The following is a 25,123-nucleotide window of genomic DNA, read 5'->3' on the forward strand; positions in this document are numbered from 1 at the left end:
AGATCCTCGTTCCTTATCCGCTCGGCCTAGCTCCTCTGATGGAGTGTGGAACAATGCTCGATGGAAGGGGATCGATGTGTAGGGCACGTCTCCGTAGGTTTCGGTCGGCTTCTTACTCTATCCCTGACGGATACATGATTCGCTCGGTCTCCATATCTGGCTGGATGACACGTTGCTGAAACCGTGAGCTCTTGTAACTGGCGATCGGCTAGCGGTTGTTGTTGCTGTTGTTCCATAATTTTTGCCACTTGGGCTTGTATCAACATATCCAGCTCCTCCTTTGTTAAAATAACTATGGCGAGTCATTCATCATCCTCCATCTTTGCATTTTAGATTCAGGCTACATTCCCACAGATGACGTCAATATGATCCTATCTGAAAATCATGGAGACAAAAAGTTGGGAATGTGGTTGCTGCGTTGACTGGATGTAGACCACTCTTCGATCTGTAAGCACAAGAACCGACAGTGCCAAGCCAGGGAAGGGGTTCTCGGCGTTGGCCCTCCGACGCTTAAGTCAGTCACCGACACGAAAAAGAAGACGAAACAACAGTAGCACAAGCACCTAAAAAAATGAATAATGCGTACCTGATTCTGTGTACAGATCCCTTTTATATAATGCCCTGATAGGCGACGTGCATTCTTTTTGAGGCATAGGCATGTTCTCCCATTGATCGCGGACACGTTCTCCAAATGGTAGTGGGCACATGATCATGGACACGTTCTCCAATTAGTCATGGTGACGTGGTCATGGACACGTTCTTCAATTGGTCATGGGCACGTGGTCATGGACACATTCTCCAATTGATCATGGCATGCCTCTCGATTTGTCATCGTACGATTCGCCTGTTGGCCAGGCCCTATATTAGTGCTCCCAAAAGGATATCCCGAGACAAATCAATGATCCCTCTGATCGGCCAAGCGAAGAAGCCACTCGGCTTAAACTCTGTCGCTCGATCGGCCTCGACTGTTCTTCCTTGTGGTGATTGGGTATAGTAGCTTGTCTCCTTCCGCTCGGGCAAACGTTCCAGTCTCCTTGGTGTTCTGCCACTTCGTACTAAGCGTCTAGCGATCTTATCATATTGTTCCGAGCTAGACGAGTGGTCAGCTCAGATAAGCCCATTGTCGATTGAACATTGTCTACCCGACCGACCATTGTAGTCAACCTCCGCTCGGCCTCCATAGAAGATAGGTTTCGGTAGTTAGTTTTTGCCCGACCGGACTAACGCTTCGGTCATACGCATGCTCCTCTGCTTTGTGACAACCATCTGATGGTCTTGGTTGAATGGGTGGTCAGCTCGGATAAGCCTGTTACCGACCGACCATTGTATGGCCCGACTGACCATTGTAGTTAATCTCCGCTCGACCTCCATAGGAGACAGGTCTCGGTAGTTAGTTTCCGCCCGACCAAACTAACGCTCCAGTCGTACGCATGCTCCTATGGTTTGTGACGACCGTCTAATGGTTTTGGATGGATGGGCGCTTCGTTCGGACAGGCCTGTAGCCAATCAGGCAATACATGCCCGATCTGCCACTGCTGGAGAGATCCGCTTGGCCCCTCAGTGTCCAACTCTTTGCCGTTAATCACCTTGACTTTGACCTCCACGTCGGCTGCTCTATCCATCCTTTGACTTGCATTTAGTGGGCCCCCTTTATCACCGCATCACCCAGTTCTTTATTTTTACAAGTATTAATTTTAGTTATACAATTTTTAAAAAAAAAACTTTTCAAAATTGATTTCAAAATGTCCTATCCTTAAAACATTTTTATTTTGAAACACAGTTTAAAATTTTTATCCTTTAAAACCACTTAGAAGTTGCTAAATTTTCTATAATATTATTTTCAAAATTTTCAAGAGAAGTATCAATTAAGGGGGAGGAATTTCAAATCATTGATTTTTTTTTTTCAAAAAGTGTTTGAAAAAATACTCTTAATTTTTTTTTTTTACTTATTTTTGATATATATCAAAGGGGAGAAAAAAGAGGTTAAAAGTTAAGTATTTTTAAAAGTTAAATACTTTTAGTATTTTTAAAAGAAAAATAATATTTCAAAAGTTAAGCTTTTTAAAAGAAGTTTTTAAAATTAAGTGTTATTTTAAACATTATTATTTTCAAGGAGAGAATCTTTTTCAAAAACTAAGTTAAGTATTTTTCCTCGAAAAGAAGATTTTAAAAGTTAGATATTTTATAAAGTTCTTCACGGTTAAAATGCTAATATTTAGGGGAGTTTAAAGTTAAAATATTTTTTTAGAATTTTAACTTAGAAAACTTTAACTTTGAAAGTATAAATATTTTTTTAAGTATTTTCAAAAGTTAAGTATTTTTGGCATTTTCAAAAGTAAAGTAATAATTCAAAAGTTAAGTTTTTTCAAAAGAAGTTTTCAAAATTAAATGTTATTTCAAAAAGTATTATTTTCAGGGGGAGATAAAGCTATTTTTGTTTTTAAAAAAAATTAACTTACAAAACTTTAACTTTGAAAGTATAAACATTTTTTCTAAGTTATTTGTTACTTTAAAAAAGCATACAATGAAAAATCTTATTTATGAAAATATGTTTTTTATTTAACTTGTTAAAATGTTATCTTTATGTTTTACTTAACTTTAAACCGTATTGTCATAATCAAAAAGAGGGAGATTGTTAGTGCAAGGAGCACCAGATAATCAAACATGAGTTTTGATATTGTTAAATGGTTCATAATTAAGTCTTATTATTGTTTTAACAAGTTTGACTGAGTATATAGGAAAGTATGAAGTTATCTTAGGCAAGGTAAAAGTTTTAGTAGACATTAAGCAGGTGGAAAGTCCTAGCCGTGGCTAGGCATAGAAGTCTTGGCCCTCTGGGACCGAGCAAAGTCTTGGCAGGTTGAGAACGTCAAATAAAAATCCTATAGTCGAGAACATTAGGTGGATGTCCTGGAGGTCATAGACACTAGGTGAAAGACCGAATTGGTCAATGTTTGGACGTTTAGCGGAAAGTCCTGAGGTCTCGGGTGCTGAGCAAAAGTGCAAACTGTCTGGATGATAAATTTGGTAAAAGGTAAACTCTCCTGAGAGGAGTAGGTGAAGGCACGTTTCTCGTTGAGGGAACAGTAAATGTTGATCCGACCTAGAGTTTTAGTGAAATTCAAAGTTAGGACTAGATAGTCCGGAAATTGTCAAATAGTATTCTGCTTTATATATTATTACTTGGACTAACCTATGATGCAGAATAAAGATGGTTGGAAAACAAGGAGAGCTTGAAGTTACTCTAGGCACCCAGGTCAGTGGTTGAGATAGAGCGCGTCGGGTGGCCAGCATTCGTCACTAAGGGCACCCGGATGGTCTGAGTGCCCAGACTGGTCTAGAAACCCAGATCGGGTAAAATTCATCTTCAAGCTATGGTGTCACGCTTCGATAGCCGACCCACGTCAGTGGTTTAGGAACTCGGACCAGTTCGGGCACCTGAAGATGGATAAAACTTGTTGGATGAAGTTTCGACGAGAGTACGTCACATCCCCCCTTGTAGGGGCGCCTAGGGAGGAGTTTAAGTGCCCGGATGGGGCTATAAAAAGAGGATTCAACCAACACCTTCAGCACATCGATTTGAACAATTTTCTCTCCTACGTGCTACTCCCGAAATGACTTTACGATGTCGAAATACTTCTCTGATGATCAAAAGCTCGTAACTTCAATTCTTTAAGTCGTCTGTATAATTTAGTTTACAACATTTAAATTATTGTAGTTCTTATACTTAAATTTTGTAATCTCATTCGAACTATTGGTGGATTGCTCAACGAAAGTAATTGACGATCATGAGCCTTGGAGTAGGTATTGTCATAGGTTCCGAACCAAGTAAACCAACTTGTATCAACTGTTTATTTTCTTATACTCTTTCTTTCCACTGTATTTTCTCTCTCAATAGTTTTACATGAAAAAGTGAAAAAATCACGAGTGTTATTCATCTCCCTCTAGCGCTTTCGATCCAACACAAGGTAGTTATGATTCGTGATTCAAAACTATCAATTATGGTTTAGTTCACAATTCACAATAGCTAAAAATTATTTAAAAATTATTTTTAAAAAAATATATAAAAAAGTTATTACACTTATTTAAGTTGGTATCCCTTGTTAGGACCCTTGGCGGTCAGCTAGAGGGGGGTGAGGGGGGGGGGGGGGTGAATAGCCCCTGTACAAATCAAAACAAAAAAAAAAACTTTCTCGGACTTATAACTTAAAATAATACTTGTAGAAGTATAGAATGAGTAAAAGACAAAGGCACAGTAGATTTACTTGATTATAACCGGGAAAGTTGTTAATCCAGTACAGATGAAGTCGCACTAATTTCTCCTTCAGGCAGAGAAGCCTCTTTATAGCAATGAAAGCTCAAAATGACAAAGCTAAATAGAAAAGGAAGTGTGTACAAGTGTTGCTTAGATCTTTCTTGTTGTTGTTAGCTTCTGGGAGCAGGGATGCTTATATAACCCTACTCGAGGCGCCTAAAATGGGATAATATTTTATCCCCGATGCAACGGTACGTGTCACGTCGAATTTAGCTAAGTTTTGGGTTCCGGGCACCCCAGACTGATCCGGGCGCCCCAGATTGCTTCGGATGCCCGGAATGGTTTCGAGCGCCCCGAAAGTGAAAGTCAACCCTTTGTTAGCTTTCTCTTCGGGCCTCCAGCTTCGGCTTCGCTTGCTTCGGTCCGGGTCTTCCACTCTGACTCCGCTCGCTTGGATGATTTTGGCCATCCAGAATAGGGATTACCTGAACCCAACTTTCGGCCTTCTCAAGCAAGCTTCTGCTCCGGCTTCTCGTCCATCGGAAATGTCGGGCACCTCATTTTCGTTCACTTGCGTACTCTTTCGCAGCACCTCGTCCCTCAGACGCACCGAGCCCGTCGACTCTCTCCCGTGTCGTCCTTCTCGCTAGCTGTGTTTTTTGCTCGACGCCTGTGCTTCTAAGTTCCTGTACACTTAGACACAAGGTTAAACACAACAGAACCTAATTTAACTTGTTTGATTACATCAAAACTACCTTGAGGTACCAATATCCCTTATAATATAAGGGAATCAAAGACCATATGCTTTACTTACCTTTTTACCCTTATTACCTTATGAAATAGTATTGTGCTTATTATTTTTCATTCCATAACATATTCATTTAAATTAAAATTATGTTATAAAAATTCATCATAACTAAATGAAAAATATATACTAACCATAGAAGAATTGCATCATTAAATATTTTTAAAATTTTATAAATACTACTATATATATATTCTTTTATTGTAAAAATAAATATACATTAGTATTTTGTAAAAAAAAAAATTCTATATTGAATGAATTTTGTAATAATTTATATATATTAAATTTTAACATATTGGTATATCATTTGGTAATTTCTTAGGTCTCATTTGATTAATTTTATAAAATTTATGCATTGTTTCATTATACTATGAATGCATAAATTTAAAACAAGACATATAATTATACTATGAATGCATAAATTTAAAACAAGACATATAATTATACATAACGAATATGAAAAAAATAAATGACTAATAATAGGTTACATATAAATTTAAATTCATCAATATTTACATTTAGAACTAGCATAATCAAATTATATTAAAAGTATTTTTGAAGTTAATCCATCTTCTAAAATTAAGCATAATAATTGAAAGACGTTGTAAGGAATGTGTACATCATCAAAAACTCGATACACTAATAAATATTTTTGAATTGTTCAAAAGTTATCGATCCAATAACAAGTCACACTCATATATGGATTAAGTGATTTTTGATAAAAATCTTAAAATGTATATTTAGACTCAAAAATAAAAGAAAAATGTTCTAGAAAATAAATCTAGCTAATAAATTTGAATTGATACCTCCACTAGTCGATGAAAATTTGGATAGTTGAATTTGAGAACGTTCGAATCCAAATTTAATATGGTGTTTCATTTCAACATATTGCTTCAATGACCCATAACAGCCACTCAATTGAAATTTATATGAGGCTTTGTAATATCTATATTTTGACAAAAGAGTATTTTTCTCAAAATATTTAATAAAAATAGATGATTTTATAGTAAAGTATCTTGAACCTTAGACGTTTTAATACTTTCTAATGTCTCGATCGAGATCCACATTCTGAGTGATTCGTTTTATTGCTCTCCCAAGACTGAGATGAACTTTTTCCCTTTAGAATTGAAGTTTTGAAGTCGAAAGTCATCAAAATTTCAGAATTCAAAGTGGAAAGTAGAGAAGACAACGTGAAATAATCAAATTACTAGCTTATATACAGAGTTATAGAGTTTGGAGAATAATTGTTATTAAATCGTAGTAAAATTACTAAATCATAGTAAAAAAAATGATCAAAATAATCTCACCCGTTTACAAATGGTCTAACGGTCGAATAAAAAAATAATTAAACCGGGTTAATTTGGGGCCCAAACTGTAATTAGCTCATTGATTCGGTTATGGATTTGAACGGATGGATGACGGTCTAAGGGGCCTAATCGGGCTTAGATTTTTAAACAGCTGTTAGGTAGATGGGCCTTGGCCTTTCATCTTGCTATCTTGCGCTTCGAGGATGGTTCTGACTAGACTCCGATCCGGTGGATGCCTCCAGTCCTCTATGCACGTGATCGAGTGTAGATTAAAAATATAATATGGTCTACAAATTAAGGTAGAAATAATATTCTAGGAAGTTTTTTTTTTCTATAAAAAATTTCTGTGGCAAAAGTAATTATATATATTTTTAGGAGATCTGTTCTGTTACGTTTTCATCAGACGGTTGGAAATGACGACTTCCAGGGCCCTACCGACTTGACGGTTTAGATTGGGGAATGAGACGTAGCTTCTCCATGTCCCGCAGGTGCACTGCACATGCAGATTTGGTCATCTCGAGTTTCTATCCATTAGGGCTTACCGCTGTTGCTCCCGTCGCCCCCTTTCTACCCAGCAAGTGTCGACGCCCCTCGACATCTATGGCTCAACGAGGATCCGAGTTCGCGTGACGAGCTATCGATTCCATCCTATTAGCTCGATTTGAGATCTCGCAGGGTTACCTCGGTTAGGTTTGTGTTTTTTTTTTTTTGACTCCTTTGATGTGTTAGTGTTAGATTTGGTTTTATTGTTCCCTTCCTTACGTGGAGTTAAATCTCGCTTTTTTCTTGATTATTTGGATTCCTCTTGTTTTGCGTTTTCTGGGGGAATTAGGGATTAACATTTCATTTTTTTTCCTGCCCGTTTGCAATGTCTTTGAGATTCTTTTGCTTTCAGGATTGATCTAGAGGAAGAAGTGAACAATGACGGAGCCCTCCAAAGTCATTCACGTCCGTAACGTAGGCCACGAGATATCTGAAGTAATTTCCTTTGTTTTACTGTCTTCCATTTTATGCAATTTTTGTTCTTCGTCAGAGTTAATTCCAAGTCTCATACTTTATGCAGAATGACCTTCTTCAGTTGGTGCAACCTTTTGGAGTTGTCACCAAGCTTGTGATGTTACGAGCCAAAAACCAGGTTTTTTTGCCGCGTCCCTTGTAACTGAGATGCCTATTTCTGATTTGAAATTGTCCTTAGATTTCAGCGACCATCTTCTTGTCTTTTCGTAACAGGCTCTTCTTCAGATGCATGATTTAGCTTCTGCAATGAATGTTATTCAGTACTACACGAATGTCCAACCGAGCGTCAGGTTAGATCCAGGATATCCTCTCTTGTTGTTTGTGCTTTTATCCTATTTGGATTCACCATAGGATGGATGCTTCATGATTGTAACTTAAAAAAAAACCAATGCTTTGCTGAAAGTTACATCTTTTTAACATCTTGAGGTATTGGCGATGAGTTACATATTAAATGACGGTCCAGTAAACGAGACTTGTTATGATGCAAGGTTAAAAAAAATTATAACAGTGAGAAGATATTGGAATTATCAACTGGGAAGACATAATGGAAGTTGTTAGAAATTTGATTACCAAATAATATACATTGGATCCGGTTTTAATGATTGGAAAATAGATAAAAGACAGAAGCATCATGGTCAAAATTAGTTCTGTTGGGGTATTTTTTTTTCTTAGTAGTTCTACTTCTCCAGTGAACTGTATAATGGCAAAGAGGGAGTCTTTTCCTTAAAATAAGTGACATTACCTGCCAGCAAAAGGTTCATATCCACAAACCTCCCTAAAATCTAAAGCCCCAAGTTAAAGAAACCACAGGCCTTCCAATAACTAGTAATCTCTTGACATCTCAAATACTTTCTATATGAGATTTTTTGAGATTATCCACTGGTGTATGAATCTCTTCATTTACTATATAGGACATGGATTGATCATGAATTATATCCCATCAATCATCTCATAAGTTGAAGCTTGTTTAGTTTGAAAGAAGTGAGGAGACCGAATGGCTGGAAAGAGAATTTGTTTTTTTTCCTTCTCTTTTTTGGAAAGAGACAGAAAGTGAAAAGCAAAAGAGAGAAATCTAGCCCAGTTTTCTCTCAACTTCTTTTGTCTAGAAAATGGCTGGAAATTGGAAGAAAGAATATCTCATTTTATATCTTTCCCCTCTTCATTTCTTTCCTTCCCCTGACAAGTTCTCTATGCTATTTTAATCCCCTCAAGCAAAAAAAGGTTCCAAGTCAACTATACAAATTATCACTACAATTGATTAAATAATCTTGATGCTTTTTTATTTTGACAGTTGGTACCCTGGTTGCTGATTGTCATTTTAGTGCACCAGATTTGTTCTTGAGTTCACAAAATGTCATGCCTTGATGATTTATTTTCTTTTGAAGTACTCATGGTTCAGACAATTATGCATTCATCTATTCAAGTTTGCTTGAAGTAATGTTTACCAAGTTAGCAATCTTTTTAATGTATGCTTATTCTTTTCATGTATCTGTTGTAACAACTAAACTGAAAACAATTTATCTAGGATCCTAATATGAGAAGTTTTCATTGATTAATTCAGCTTCAACTATGAAAATCTTTATCCATATGTTGGCTCACTTGTGCATCACATTTATCTTTTTTCTAACGAATCAAAACCTGTTAGTTTTATAATATTATTTGAACAGTTTGATCCTGTTGATCTTATATTTTTCTTCCATATTTCTACCATATTAACTAACAGAAATGATTTTTCATGTTTCTGGCTATGATGAAGTCTTGTATATGATTTCAGTTTTGTGTTATGATTATGGCATCATGAGGAGCTAATTGTACATTAGTTGTGGCTTTTCAGGGGACGAAATGTATATATACAATTTTCCTCACATCAAGAACTTACAACAACAGATCAAAGCTCGCAAGGTCGCAAAGGTGATCAGGTTCGTAATCAGCTAAGTTGTCTTTGGCTCTCTTGAGGCAGTTTCTGTGACTTTATGTCTCATGTTCTAAATCAGTATATTAGCCTACAATATCAATCATTTTGAATTTAGTTTTATTTTTGTAATGTGTTATGAATTAACATGTTGAACATATGAACTTGTGTGTAACAACTAAAAAAACTTAAATTCATTGCTTCAATTTTTAATTCATTGAACATAAAGTTTATACCCATTTGAGGATGGCAAGTATCAATGTTGCTATGTATACTATGTATGTCATTTTGAGTTCAGAACCATGTTTACATCACTTTATCCTTATAACAAATTAGGATAATTCTCATTATCTGTCACACTAAGCAAACTTTTCAACAACAAACAATGAATTTCAACTATTTTGAATCGTCCATTTGGACTGCATTAGTCTATATTGCCTGTGATATTATTTGATTTGCTTTTAAGATGGTAGGGATACGTTCAAAAACCACTAATATATGTTACAGATTGTCAAGTTCCCAAAATATATTATCTATAACTTAGATTGAGATTGTCTTTATCATAGATGTTTTGGGAATCTTTTAGGTTGTAGGGTCTGCTCATCAATCTAACTCTGTAAAAGGACATATGCTTACTGGAAAGCCATGGTGAAGCATAGGACGAAAGTACTACACATAGTTATGCATTTAATCATCTCTTCTAGCCTTAATGTTATCTCTTACCTGTTCTCTCTGTCCTGACTATTGTCTTCTAGCCAATGTTTTTGGCTGGAGATTCAAGTAAACAGGAATATGACTTTTAATGAAGAAGCTCTTTAACAATCCAACTTTATGTCGATCAACTTGCTTTCTTTCAGGAAGACCTAAACTTGCTAGCCAAGCAGCTATACATTTTCTGATAGTAGGTTGTCATAAAGTGCTTAATAGGAGTCCTTTAATTTTCCTTTCTTCTTGGTTACTATAATAACTCCTAATTAATCTTAATTGTCATTCACGCCATGATCAGTTTTGTTGGGAGGATCCTTTTCCTATTTTTCCTGATTTAGTCTCTTCTATTTATCATATCCATTTATTGAAATTGATTCTTAATTGTCAGACTGTAGTTCTCTTACCTTTTAGTATTAGAGTTCCACTATTAGCCCATGAAAGGCCTACCTTTACTGGTTGGATCACAGTCAGTGAAGAGATGGTACCAAAATTAGCATAGACTGCATAGTGATGTATGTTAAAAAGTTTAAATAGTGTACTATTTATATAGGATGTTTGCTCTTGAATTTTAGGAAAATCTCAATTGGTTTCTTATTAGAATTCAAATTTGTCATTTTCTTGAAATAATTTACTTGCATTTTTTGACCTTTTGATTGGAAGAATTGGGGGAAATGATGCATTTGCACAGGAGCTGACTTTGTGACCTGAGAAAAATATATACAAGAAAGATGTCTTGTTTGTCTGCACTACACTTCTAATGAAATTTTATCATGCAAGATAATATTTACTGAAATTTTGGTCATTTCTACAATTGTTTTGTGGCCTATGGGTTTTAGCATATCTGGAAAGTTGGCGTTAGAGTTAGTTCTGTACACTGAAAATGATTGGTGCAAGACAAGAGGTAGAGTTAGGCTGAGTTGATTAACTGTTAGTTTGTGTCATATGGCTGTTAAGGATGCTAAAACTTTATAGTCTTGTTTATGCTACTGAACTTATGGTTAAAGGTCTTGCAAATGTGACATTCTTCAAGTTTCGTATGGTTAGAATAAGTCGGTTGTTTTTTCAATCAAGTTGCAGAATTGCACTATAAAGATAGTGTCTGATTCTTGTCTCACACTTTTCACTTATATTATTCACACTTTGTGTTCAAATTTGCTCTAATTTCTACATTATTAGTCAAATATATTGCAATTTTATGAGATAATATTTTATTTCTTTAAATTTATGCATAGTTATCTCCCCATTAACAAATGTCTGTTCTTATGTATAGTACCTTGTTTTCCAACTTGTCTATTAGATTGTCAAATATGCTTACCATAATATCTGACTAGGAATACCCAACTTTTTTTGTTTACTTCATTCTTTCATTGTTCCATTGTCTTAATGAATTGTTGTTGAACATTCAGGATTCACCACCCAATCGAATTCTCTTAGTTACAATTCATCAAATGCTTTATCCTATCACAGTGGAGGTGTTGCAGCAAGTTTTTTCTCCATGTGGATACGTGGAGAAAATTGTGACGTTCCAGAAGTCAGCTGGTTAGCATCTATAATTTCCCTTGCTGATTTGGTCCTTATGATTTTAATATGTATTCTCCAGATGCCTTTAGTCATCTATAATTCCCCTTGTTGGTTTCCCTGTTTGCTTTTGTTCCTTGTTGATTTATTTCATTTTCAGAAGTAATTGCCTTTTCTTGTTGTTTATGCTGGTGGAACACACTTTGAGTTATTAACATTTTTATCATGGCATAAGCTTTTTGAAACATATCATTTTTTTGTAGGTTTCCAGGCCCTTATCCAGTTTGAATCACAACAAAGTGCAGTGCAAGCAAGAAGTTCTCTACAAGTAATTATAATTTGATAAATTCTAATATGTTTAGATGTCTCATAAGATGATTATATATGGTTATGTGATTTATGTAGGGACGCAATATATATGATGGTTGCTGTCAGTTAGATATACAGTTTTCAAAGTTAGCTTCTCTCTGAATGTTCTTCTGCTCAGTTTTATTATTCACCTTTTCTATTGTCTTACATGTTTTCTGTTTGTTTGTTCAAATCCAGTCTCAATGAGTTGCAAGTAAATTACAACAACGACAGATCCAGGTATGCACTTTTAATGAATCTGAAGCACTGGTGTGTTATTTGGGTTCAGATTGCATGGGAATACTGCTCAACCTAGGAAATGGGCTGGCTAGACCAATGTGTCTTTCTCTTCTAGGATGTCGACTACTACATAAGCTCATATTCTTGTCTGAATGATGATATATTTCAATTAAGATCATTGTTTCTTTATGGCCAAAATTTCATCTCTAGACATTACGGATGTCAGATTCTAGTAAAATGTAGGCAGCTGTTCAAAATTTCAGTGCTTTCATATAATCTTTTTTGCACTCCTACTCTTGTCCACTATCTTCCAAACATCCAGGCTGTAATGTGAGAATAGTAATGCACAGACTAGCTGCTACTCAAAACAATAGTCTCTTTTTTTTAAAATAATTTACTGAGATCTATCTTTGGTCTTTACTCAGAGATTTCACAAATCCATCTTTGCCCACTGAACAGAGAGGTAGATCTTCACAAGTGAGTTGTCTTTACATGTCTATTTAAATAGTCGTAAGATACCAGTTAATGGATATTTTCCTTATAGGTAATATACTAATGTGTTCTGAATTGTGATGGCATTGTGCTCTCTTTTGCTTACTTGCAGCAGCCCGGTTATGGTGATGCCGGAAGTCTCTATGCTCTTCAATCATCTGGCGGCAGAGGTTTGTATTTTTGTAATTTTTTCTTGTTTCCATTAAGTGTCTTTTGTTTGCTGACTACTATTTTCGCATTATTTCAGTTGCCTATGGTCAGGTGAGTTTGATGGTATTTCCCCATACAGGTTTTGCCGTATTTAATTGTGGTTTACACATCTTTATGGATGGTTGATCGAACTATATTTTTCTTTGCATCAAAATATCCCTGTGGCATTCTGTACTCGTGTTTACTTGCAGCGCTAACATTTGTTTTATTAGATGGGTAACGCTGCAGCAATTGCAGCTGCATTTGGGGGAGGATTGCCTCCTGGAGTTACTGGTACTAATGACAGGTCTACAATCTTAGTAACTAATTTAGATCCTGATGTAAGTTAGACTTTTAATTGAGTTCTCTTCCTAGAATGATACATAATACTTTGTTAATCTATTCTTCCACTTGCTGCAGAAAATTGATGAAGATAAGCTTTTCAATTTGTTCTCGATATATGGCAATATTGTAAGAATAAAACTGCTACGTAACAAACCCGACCATGCTCTTGTTCAGATGGAGGATGGCTTCCAGGCAGAATTAGCTGTACATTTTTTGAAGGTTGGTTTGTAGTTTAATCATTGTAATTTGTATTTTCATTTTTTTTTTTAACACATTTAACTTTTTTTTTTTAATTGTAGGGATCATTATTGTTTGGGAAGAGGTTGGAGTTGAACTTTTCCAAGTATCCAAGCATCACTCCAGCATCTGATACTCGTGAATACGCCGGTTCAAGCCTTAACCGCTTCAACAATAATGCGGTAAAAAACTACAAGTATTGTTGCTCCCCAACAAAGATGATCCATTTGTCATCTCTTCCCCAAGACATCGCCGAGGAGGAGATTCTCACTCACCTGGAGGAGCACGGCACAATTTTAAGCACAAAACTCTTCGAGGTGAATGGGAAGAAGCAGGCGCTGATTCTGTTTGAGGACGAGGCACAAGCTACGGAGGCCCTTGTGTGCAAGCATGCAAGCTCCATTGCGCGGTCTGTCATCCGGATTTCCTTCTCGCAACTCCAAAGTATTTAGAGACTCTTCGATTTCTTCATAAGAGGGGCGGGCATTGCTTCTTTGTTTGGTTTTGGTTTTCTTGGAGTTGATTTATGGCGGATAATTATCACAGCACGTTTTGAATCTGTTTCCTCAGGTAAACTCAGGGTTATGTAATGTGGAAGACTGATCAATCGATGTATCCCAAAGTTCGTTTTTTTTGGTGATTCCAGTGGTGAAAGTTTATTGTTCTATCGGAAAGGGTGGTTTTGGAAATTGGATTTGTTTGCTTTGGAGCCATGGCAGGATAAGGCTGGACTCGTTTACATCGCTAAAAAAAAAATCAGTTATTTAGGGATAAGTATTTACGACAACGTTTTTTTCTCCCTGAATTTTATGGAAAAAATAAATTATTGCTAATTAACAACTAATTTAGTAAAAAGGATAGTCAGACCTCTCCCCTCATGCGGAGTCCTGGGTTATAGTAATTCAACAATAAATAACTTGTCCTGGGTTATCGTAATTCAACAATAAATAATTTCTTATCGTTAAATTTTATTGTAAAATTTGTGATAAATAAATCATTTGTCCTAATATTTGCTATGAAAATATTATCCGTTCTAGATTTTGCAATGAATATGAAATTTGTCAAATATTTCGCTATTAATATTGAATTCGTTGTAAATTTTTATGAATTATTATTAAGAATTTACGATAAATGTGAGATGCGTTGTAAATTTTCCAACGAATCTATTGATTCATTGCAAAATTTCCAATAAATCTCATTGGGAATTTTGCAACGAATACTAAATTTGTCGCAAACCTGAGTATTTTTTTTTAAAAAAAATTGCCCGAAGCCAATTAATTAATGAATCTAAAGAGCTCGGAATTATAGAGTTCAGAATGATACGAAATCAATTTCTATGTTCGTATAATTCTCTTGATTATATATATGTCTTCAAAAATCAATTTGACCTAATACATTTAGATATGACTTGAATTGTATTTTTTTTTTGGACACATTCGTATTCGAAAAATCACTTGAGAAAATATATTAGGTTAAATTTTTTTTAAGGACATTTATTTAATTGATTTTATCTTATTCCTAATTCTCTAATCCCATTAACCAATTTCGGATAATTTATTTATTTTTTAAATACTTAAACTTGTAACGAATCCCCATATCATGTTGAATATCTTACAACTTGTTAAACATCTTCTTCTTCCCAAATGATGGGCAGATTCTTGGACAGGAAAGAATCCTTTACTTGCTTATTCCCCTCTGCATGCTACTTGGAACTGAATGGAGGAGAAGACGATCTGCAAGATATTGAATATTTTTTTTTTAATTTTAATTTTTTATATATAAAGATAGGGTGATATTAATACATCAATTTTAAAATATTCTTTTTTATATATAATCATGAATAAATTCATGAGACACCTAGAATGTTAAATTTGATTTTTTTTTGAGAAATATTAGAAGTGATTTTAGATTATAGTAAAAATAAAATATATAAAATTTAAGTTTAATAATATTAGACATAATAAAATAATTATTAAGATATAAAATGATCGAGATGTTTTATAAAATGATAGAAGAGTTGAGAGATCTTGTAATTAGGATGGTTGAAATAGATAAGAACATTAAATGTTCTTTATGATTGTAAAGTAGAAGGGAAGTTCTATAAAATGACAGATATTATATAGAATTGAATGTTTGGTTATCATTCAAACATACATGAGTAGAAGTTAAAGAGTCATGTATATGAAGATTGTTAAGATAAATGGTTGGACATAGGAAGATCAACAAGATAAAAAATGAAAATATTAAAAAGAAAGTTGGAATTTCGAGAGTAAACTCGGGAAAACACGTTCAAAATTGTATAAATATGTACTTATACCACTAATATAAATGATTGATGATGTAAAAATATGACAAATAAGTATATTAAATGAGAAAGAGAAAGATAAAAAAAAATTAATTAATAATAATAAAATAATATAAAATGTATTTAAATATATATCATCACATAGGGGATAGGGGCGGATTTACCTGGGAAAGGGGCAGCTGGGGCAATGTATGCTTATTGCATTTGTTTTCCTCCTAAATTTACAATTCAAAAATATAAAGAAGCTCTTCTTTTTCTCCTCTGTATTTCTGTTTTATTCTTCTTTTTCTTCTCTATACTTCTAAGTTGCTTTGTTCCTTGCCTTCCTGGCATATATGTGCAACACTCCTCAAAGATGACAATTTGGTCTTCCAATCACACAAAGATAGCACAAGCTATACAATCACAAAATGCATGTTTGATCCAAAAATCTACATGTGTTAATCGGCGGCAAACAACTACAAATTAAACCACAGACTTAGGATCATATTTCATTGTGCTCTGGATGGCTTGTAGTAACATGAGATGAGATTAGGGCTGTAAACGAGCCTAGCCGAGCCGAGTCGAGCTTTGGGGTGTTCAAGCTTGTTTGATAAGATAACCGAGCCGAGCCGAGCCGAGCTTAAAATGAACCAAGCTTTTGAAATGAGTGTTCAAGCTTGGCTTGGTTTATTTTTTATGAGCTTGAGCTTGTTTGAAGCTTGGCTTGAGCTTGGTTCGTTTAGATGTTATCAAGCTCTCAATTCAAGCTTGGCTTGAACTTGATTCGAGCTTGGCTTGAGCTTGGTTCGTTTAGATGTTATCAAGCTCTCAATTCAAGCTTGGCTTGAGCTTGGTTTGAGCTTGGTTCGTTTAGATGTTATCAAGCTCTCAATTCAAGCTTGTTTGATTGTTTGAAGCTTTTAATTGTTTGATTGATTATTAAGATTGATAATTTAAATTTATTTATTTATTATATTATATTTTATTGTTTATTTAGCATATTGAAAAGAATTTTATTAATAAATATTGTTCGTGAACATTGTTCACAAACGTTGTTCACGAACATTGTTCACGAACGTTGTTCACGAACGTTAACGAGCTGAACACATATGTGTTCAAGCTTGTTTGTTTAGCTTAACGAGCTGTTCAAGCTTGTTTGTTTAATTAATCTAATGTATATTGAACGAACATAAACAAGCTCTTACCAAGCCGAACACCAAGCTTGTTCACGAACGCTTGGTTCATTTACAGCCCTAGATGAGATCACATTAAAGAGAAGGGAAAAACACACGACTGGCTACCATTAAGTATGTTCTACATAACTGAGGTCATTTCTAAGCTTTAACTCTTCCACACAAACTACCTCTTGTCTATTTTTGCTCTTTTTTCACCATGGCTCAGAAGTTTGGCCCTGCAGCAAGGATCTCCTCAGTCAGCTTGCCATCAGACATCTTGATCAGTTGCCCTGTGAGTTCATACTCCGGAGAACAATGCATTAAGTGCCCATTACCCTCGTCGGTTAAATTGATACAGAAACATCATCTATATTCATGATTTAGCGAGTAGATATCCTCTAAAGAGCCCAATGCCATGTATTCATATACTAAGATTCTTTGATTTCCTTCAGCACAATAGCCAATTAGGTTGACAAGATTTGGATGATGCAGTAAACTCAACATGAGCACTTCATCAAGGAACTCTCTATTCCCTTGCAAGCCCTTCCTTTAAAATTTCTTAATTGATATATCCTACAAGATGATCGGAAAATGTGAAAAAAAATTCGACAAAAATTAGAGATGCAGTTGAAGCGTTTCGAGTATAATGTAGTCGAATAATCTAACTAAAAAATTTTCAATCATTTCAGAGTTATGATAATGGTCGGTGAAAATTAACAAGTCTATTATATATAATCTCATTTTTAGAGGTGATTATACTTATATTTACTATTCCGATTTTCACTATTACTATAGAACGATCATTTTCTGCTATGAATATAATGAGAACAATGATTCAAAATAAAATGAATATTGTCTCTCAGACATATTAATGGTATATCTTAAGAGAGAAATTACTAGAAATATAAAGAAGTGAAAACTTTGAAAATTAAAAAAAAAAAAACGTATATTAATTATTATATTTTTTATTGAAAATTATATAGAACATATAATAATTATTTTCATTATTTACTATACAATTTCTTAAATTTAAAATCTTGGATCCGTCGTCCTTAGGGGATAGATAGGGTAAATAATTTAAGAATCCAATTTTTTTCATGTACTATTTATTTTTTTTTTTATTTTTTTTAACAAGAGTTGACCAAAGCGAGTAATGATCATTTTTCCTCTTAAAATACCTTGATTTTGTCATTTTCTTAAAAGATAAAAATCCTAACCATTTAAATTGATACAACATTCATTTATAATTCATTTAATTTAATTAATTAAAAATAAGGTTGTATACGAGTACGATTATTTTTGAAAAAAAAAATCTTTTTTATTGAAATAATCAAAGGATGCCTTTTTTTTTTATTTATTATTAAAAGAGTGTCTCATCCTATCTTTTCAGATTTTTAAAACTACCTTTATTTTTAATATTATTATTGTTGGATCGTGAAAATCGTTAGAGGGAGATGAATAGCGATCTAAAATTATTCGTAGCGACTTAGAGTAAACATAGTGGAAGAATAAAAGTAAAACAACGTTAACACAAATCAATTTATTTGGTTTGGAGCCTTGGTCGACTCCTACTCCAAGGCCCGCACTTGTTGAGTGCTTTCGTTGGACAATTACTAATAGTTCGCAAAATCAGATTACAATACTGAGTACAAGAACTATTAAGGAAAATACCGACAATAAAATAAAGGAAAGAAAGAAAACTCTTGACGGCACGTTGTCGGAGGAGCTTCGCAGCGTCACAGAAGCATAGCGTGGCAGAGTAGATATCGTTGTTGTTTACTCCAGGGCTCACCCTCCTTATATAGGAAGCTCTGGGCACCCGAATTCCTTCCGGGTGCCCGGACTGTGACGTATGCCCGGCCAATCAGCGCGCTCCTCATGACGACAAGATAGATTTTTGCCTTCTAGGCGTCCGGACCGATTCCGGACGCCCGGACCGATTCCGGACGCCCGGACCGATTCCGGACGCCCGGACCGATTCCGGACGCCCGGACCGATTCCGGACGCCCGGACCGATTCCGGACGCCCGGACCGATTCCGGACGCTCGGATCCCTTCCGGGCGCCCGTACCACCTTTCTCCAGAAAGTCCTTCTCCTGCAAGAAAGTATTAGTCCAAGGTAAAATAAAAGCTAAACTACCCTGCAAAACAGAAGTTAGCACAATTATAGCAAAAGACTAGTAATTAGATTCCGTCTCATCAAGACCGGAATCTAGCCACGATCTCAACTTAGTTTTTTGAAATGGTTTTAAGTTGGATCGACGCCTACTATTCCCTCAAACGGGGAACGCGTCCTCACCAAGTCACTCCCCTCCAGTGACTTACCTTAACTTACCTGTCAGACGTCCAGTCAGCCCGTTGACCCGTCTAGACTTCGTGCCAGCTATTAGGTCAGGCCGTCGATCTAGTTGGACTTCGTGTCAGGCATCAGGTCAGCCTGTCGACCTGCTTGGACTTCGTGCCAGCTATCCGGTCGGCTCGTCGACCTAGCTGGGCTTCGTGCCAGACATCTGGTCAGCTCGTCGACCTATCTGAGCTTTGTGTCAGCTATCCGGTCGACCCGTCGACCTAGCTGAGTTTCTCCTGCACACTTAGTAAAAGTGTTAGATCACAATGAAACTAACTTAACCTACTTTGTCATTCATCAAAACCTGAGTTAGACCGTTAGTACTAATCGCACCAACAGTTATAACAACTATATGTTTATAATTATTACACAATTATAAGACTAAACAATTATAGTAGCTACAGAATCATAACTGATATAACATAATGCTGACTAGTTTTGATCAGAAATAAATTATTTATGTTGTAGTACTTATGATTCATAGCTAATATAACATGATGTTGTCATGTGTTGAATAATGTCGATCAATGTTGATCTTGTTTGGAATCGGGGAAGATGACACACTGGATAGGTGGCTTTGATGTTGACCGTGAGGAGGCTTCGAGTAGGAAGGACCTAGTACTGCAATCGAGCCTCCATATCATAGAAAAAAACTAGAAGATGAAAACGTCAGTAATCGGGCCAGGGAGGGGTCCCCTGCGTAAGCACTCTGATGCTCAAGTCAGATAGAGGGTAATGGAGAAAATGAAGAACAATGGCGATGAATAGTGAACTCTGATAGCGAAGCTTACTTGTGCTTATAGATGGAGGTGTCTTTTCTCTTAATACGAATATCGATGTATAACTAAAATAGGGTTGACTATTCTAGCATTCTAACATCTTTCCTGAAATAAACCCACCATTCTTGTGCTTTGTAGAGTAGAAGCTTCCGCCGTATAGATGATACAGGGAATATTTCCTTGATTCTCTGACAACGGTTATACAAAATGACAAAAAGAGATATTAGACCGTTGAGCTGATGTCGATACCCCTCTAACATCTAATCAGACCCTGTTGTTGGATGGTGTTGGGTCGGTTAAGGAATATCGACCATTTTGAGGACTCGACCTTCTTGAGGACTTGACTTGGTCTCCTTGCAGACTCATCTTGGTCTCCTTGAGGACTCGACTCGGGTTAGCTAAGGAATGTCGACCATCTAGAGGACTCAGCTTTCTTGAGGACTCGGCTCGGTCTCCTTCAGGACTCGGCTCGAGTCAGCTAATGAATGTCAACCATCTCAAGGATTCAACCTTCTTGAGGACTTGGCTCGACCTCCTTGCAGATGTGGCTCGGTCTAAACAAGGAGTCATGTCGAGCCAGGGGGACTCAAGATTCGATCGTACGAAAGATTCGCTTAGCTGACCTACTTGGCGAGCCATGCAATCATGTTAGTTCCTAATGTTAACTCCTCCTTGACTTTGTATGCCGCATTGCCAACCTTCTTGACTTCGAGGGTCCTTCTTTATTCGTCGTATCACAAATCTCCCCTTCAAGTCTAGTCGAAGGAGGCTACAAGCTTGACATACTAGACACTTGTGTCTTTTTGTTTTTCTCATTTCTCAATTAAACACTCAGGTTAAGCCGACGTCATTCTCCCACTGCCATATTTGCACCTCAAAATCCTGGCACATCACTCACAATTAATGCTTAGTGCAGTAAGCACATCTTTTGACCATAATAATAATTACCGTCTCCCATCCCTAATAAATGTGGGGTGCCTCTCTTCGCCATGTGGTATGCGCTTGTGAAAAGAATATATGAAGCGACAAGTCACTATTAAGATTTGATGTGATAGGTGACCATTTGAATTCAATGGCCCTGATTCTTTCTCTCTCTCTTGTGTCCTCTGGTCGGATGACTCTGGTGGAGCATCACTAAGGTTTTTAAAATTTCGAACATTCCCTTCGACCCTTATCTATTTTTTGTTCTCTTCCACGACATCTCCTTCTACCTTTTTCGCCGTTGCCTGCAATTGCTTAGGGTTTCCTCTTTCCATCGTAAGTTCATTTCTCACACTTCCTCTATTTCCTTCATCTACTTTCCATAGTCGCTACTTCTTGTTTTTCCATCCCTAGCCTCAGTATACTTCGATCGAGTCAGTCTTTAATGGAGGAGAGAAGGACCAGATTTGCCTCACCTATCACCTCCCCGACGATCACCACATCATTATACCTTTGGGCTATGATAATCCCAATCTTCCTCTGGCAGGATATATTATTCTTTTTAAAGACCAATTTCTGGCTGACCTTTGCTTTCCATTGCATACCTTTTTTTTTTTTTTTTTCTGAAATCTCTCATTACTTTCACATTCCCCTCCGATAGTTGGCCCCCAACTCCATTAAATTGTTGTGTGGGATTATGATTCTCTTTCGACTATACTGCATTTCCTTGATTCCTCCTGTCTTTGATTATTTTTATTATCCAAAAAAATCTGAATCAGGCATCTTTCTTTTCCAAGTGTGAGTGAGTTCCATCTTTTTCAATAAAATGCTCTTTTTCAATAAAGGTTGGAAATCTCATTACTTCTATCTCTGACCCATCCCTCCTATATCTTTCCTGATCGGCTGACAAATAAAATTGCCTCCTGTGCTAGAGCTAGGTGAATTTTGAGGGACGCTCGCGTATAACATCTCCTCGGAGAACCTATCTGGCTTAAAATTCAATATCCACAAGTTGCTCCTAGAGGGCATCGTATACATCTTTGGGCTTAGTCCCATCCAAGCCAGACTATCTGGTAACTTTAGTAAGGGACTCAACACCCTTATGATGTTATATCTAACTGATTTTATTTTATTGTTTTGCAGTTACAACCATATGGAGAGCGTGTGCCTTAGAGTCCACCAAGCTGGATGATGAAGAAATGAATCAGCGTGCGGAAGTTGAGTTGGCTTGCTGTGATGCTTTCTCGATCGACTCAAATGAGGAGCCGACCAGCGAACATGGTGCCAGCCGAGTTGCAAAGAGTGATGAGGCAGCCAACACTGAAGAATTGCCACCTCCTAGGACTTCCCTAGTTCCTGAATAGGTTCCGTCCAAGTCCACCGCGTCTGACATGCCTCTGCGCCTTTGTTGCAAAAGACGCCAACCGATTGCATCTACACCCCCGACTCCAACAACTGCTCCTTTGTCTCACCCACCATCTGAGTGAGGGGAGAGCTCGACTCTTGCTTCCACTAGACATGAGACTAAGCCACAGGACCCCACCCCCTCCGACCGGGCACCAGCGCACCCCTTCGTGCCGATTGACATTATTGTGACACCACCGGTCTCTTCTCAACCTCCTCACCAGGAGGGCCTCGTGTCCAAATTACCTTCAAGTCCACACCCAGAACCAAGTCAACCTCGCACGAACCCGGGCCTCGTAGAGTCAGTGCCACGCTGAGGTTGCCTTCTCAAAGTTGGCTATGTACCAACCCCCTCTGAGCCCCTCTCGCCTCAACACGATCAAGATGAAGGCCAGCTAGCTCAGGTCTGGGAGGACTGTGTAGTAGACACAATTAAGCACTCCCTAAAGGGAGTGGTTGACCACTTCTCTCAGGACATCATGTTGGTCCCATGTGACCGACTAGAGGGAGGGGGGGGGGTGAATAGCCTAAAATCAAAGTTAGAAGAATCTCTTTCTATTTGAATAGAGCAAGGGTGTAATATTACTTAAGCAACTATTGTTGGTGCGGGAAGCATCCGACGATCGAACCTGTGTTTTGATTATGTCAAAGGATTTAATGTTAAGTTATCTTGTTATCTAACATGTGTGAATGAGTTTACAGGAAAGATCTAAGTGTACTTAGGCAAAAGTCCTAGCTGCGGTTAGGCAGACAGAAAAGCCTAGGGAGTGGTAACCCTAGGTCCTAAGGGGTGGTAACCCTATGTAAGGAAAAGTCCTAGCTGCAGTTAGGCAAAGGGAAAACCCTAGGGGGTGGCAACCCTAGGTCCGTGGTAACCCTAGGTCCTAAGGGGTGGTAACCCTAGGCGGAAAGCCTTGGCGGGTCGAGGTCTTCGGGCAAAAGTCCTAGAGTCGGATACTCTAAGTGGAAAGTCCTGGTGCCGCGAACCAGGTGAAAGACTGGGTGGGTCATGGAGCGGACGTCCAACAAAAAGACCTGAAGACTCGGGTGCTGAGAAAAAGTCTAGTCGGTCTGGAGGACCAGACTGGCAACAGGTATACTCTCCTGAGTGGAGTAGGTGAGGACGCGTTCTCCGCTGAGGGAACAGTAGACATCGGTTCGACCTAGGGTTTCAGGTAGGAAATCCAAAGTCAGAACCGGACAACCCGATTGCTGTTAGAATTTTATATTCATGTTATTATATGCTAACTTTGTGTTACAGGATATTTTTAGGACTAACATATCTTGCAGGGACAAAGGAGCAAGCTTTGCCTCGGATGAACAATACCTGAGGCGCCCTCCATGGAGCTTGGAGGCGCCTCGGGTGCAAAGGCTGAGGATTGCGCTAGCGCAGCTGGAGGCACCCTCATGGAGTGCTGAGGCACCTCGGACGGCATTGAAGGCGCTCTCAAGGAGGTTGGAGGCGACCTCAAGTGGATAGCGAAGACTGTTTCAAAGTTGATCCACGCTGCGGATCCGGCGGTGATGGAGGCGCCCTCAAGGGGCTTGAAGGCGCCCTCAACAGCCTTTATAAGGTAGTCTCAACCAGCAGCTTGATCAAATACATTCCGAGCCATCTTTCTTCAACGCACTGCTAACGAGACGATCTGGGAAAGCTGTAACGACATTCTGACGACCTGAATCTTCGAATTTACGATTTCTTTGTAGTCGATATATTTCTTTACAGTATTCTAAATTGTAATACTTTTTTTAATATTTCTGAACTGATAGTGAATTGCCTAAAGTAAACGCTCAACGAGCATGGACCTTAGAGTAGAAGTCACCCTAGGTTCCGAACCAAGTAAAACCAATCTGCGTACTTGGTGTGTTCTTCTTGTGTTGGTTTTCTTTTATTTTCGTTGCATTTACTCGATAGTTTTTCGAATACGAAAAGTGAAAGCTACGAGCGCTATTCACCCTCCTCTAGCGCGTCTCGATCCAACAACTATAACTTTAAAGAAGAACAACATAAAAAGAAATAAGTAAGAAGGCTACAATATTTTTATTTGGTTACAACCTAGGTAGTTGTTAATCCAAGGCAGATGAAAGCTCACTAAAATTCTCCTTCGTTGAAGGTGAAAAAGCTTCTTACACTCTTTGATAGCCCAGAAAGATACTAGGAAATGAATATAGAAGTTGTTATTGAATTTTTAGCTCTAGGAGTCTTTTTATAACCCCTAGAAAATCCTATCCGTGGCTTGGAGGCACCTTCAAGTATGCCTTCAATATGCTAAGTTTTATCTGCAAGGATAAAACTTTATTTTCAACTAACGGGTATTGAATGCACCTTCAACATGCTTGAAGGCGCCTTCCATGAGGCTTTAAAGGCGCCTTCAAGCTCATTGAAGGTGCCTTCCATAAGGCTGATTAGCTTCTAGCTGGTCTTCTTTGCATGGGTGATGCTTCGGTTATATGGAATTGAGCTCATCCAAACCCAACTCTGACCTTCTCCTTGAGAAGGCTTCCTTTCTGGCTTCTCATCTCTTGAATGTCGTACGCATCCTTCTCGTCCACCAGTATACTCTTCCTCAGCTCCTCGTTCCTCGGATGCACCGAGTCCATCAACTCATTTCCCATGACATCCTTCTCGTCCGCTGCATCTTTCGCTCAACTTTTTGTGCTCATAAATTCCTGCACACTTAGACACAAGGCATTTGACACAAACATGATCTAACTTAACTTGGTTAACTATATCAAAACTACTATGGGGTGTTGACCACATCAAAACTACTATGGGGTGTTGGTGCATTTGGCACCAATGATCAAACATGAGTTTTGATGAATGACATATAGATTAAA

The 25,123-nt window shown here is 37.4% G+C and overlaps 1 protein-coding gene across 2 annotated transcripts; it reads left to right on the forward strand.

Annotated features, from left to right (window-relative positions):
• Nucleotides 1-6,845: 6,845 nt before the first annotated feature.
• Nucleotides 6,846-14,047, forward strand: LOC122015532 (polypyrimidine tract-binding protein homolog 3-like). 2 transcript variants are annotated; one of them, XM_042572479.1, is made up of 15 exons: nt 6,846-7,057; nt 7,263-7,345; nt 7,431-7,502; nt 7,598-7,674; nt 9,219-9,303; nt 11,411-11,543; nt 11,786-11,850; nt 11,928-11,977; nt 12,069-12,110; nt 12,536-12,587; nt 12,715-12,772; nt 12,850-12,863; nt 13,025-13,132; nt 13,212-13,355; nt 13,436-14,047. In XM_042572479.1, exons 2-15 carry the CDS (start codon nt 7,289-7,291, stop codon nt 13,823-13,825), a joined length of 1,347 nt encoding a protein of 448 aa, XP_042428413.1. In that variant the 5' UTR covers nt 6,846-7,057; nt 7,263-7,288; the 3' UTR covers nt 13,826-14,047. The 2 variants fall into 2 exon arrangements, with proteins under 2 accessions (XP_042428413.1, XP_042428414.1); XM_042572480.1 differs by having other exon boundaries at nt 12,718-12,772.
• Nucleotides 14,048-25,123: the final 11,076 nt, after the last annotated feature.

This window comes from Zingiber officinale, chromosome 8B (genome assembly GCF_018446385.1).
Source record: "Zingiber officinale cultivar Zhangliang chromosome 8B, Zo_v1.1, whole genome shotgun sequence".
Lineage (NCBI taxonomy): Eukaryota > Viridiplantae > Streptophyta > Magnoliopsida > Zingiberales > Zingiberaceae > Zingiber > Zingiber officinale.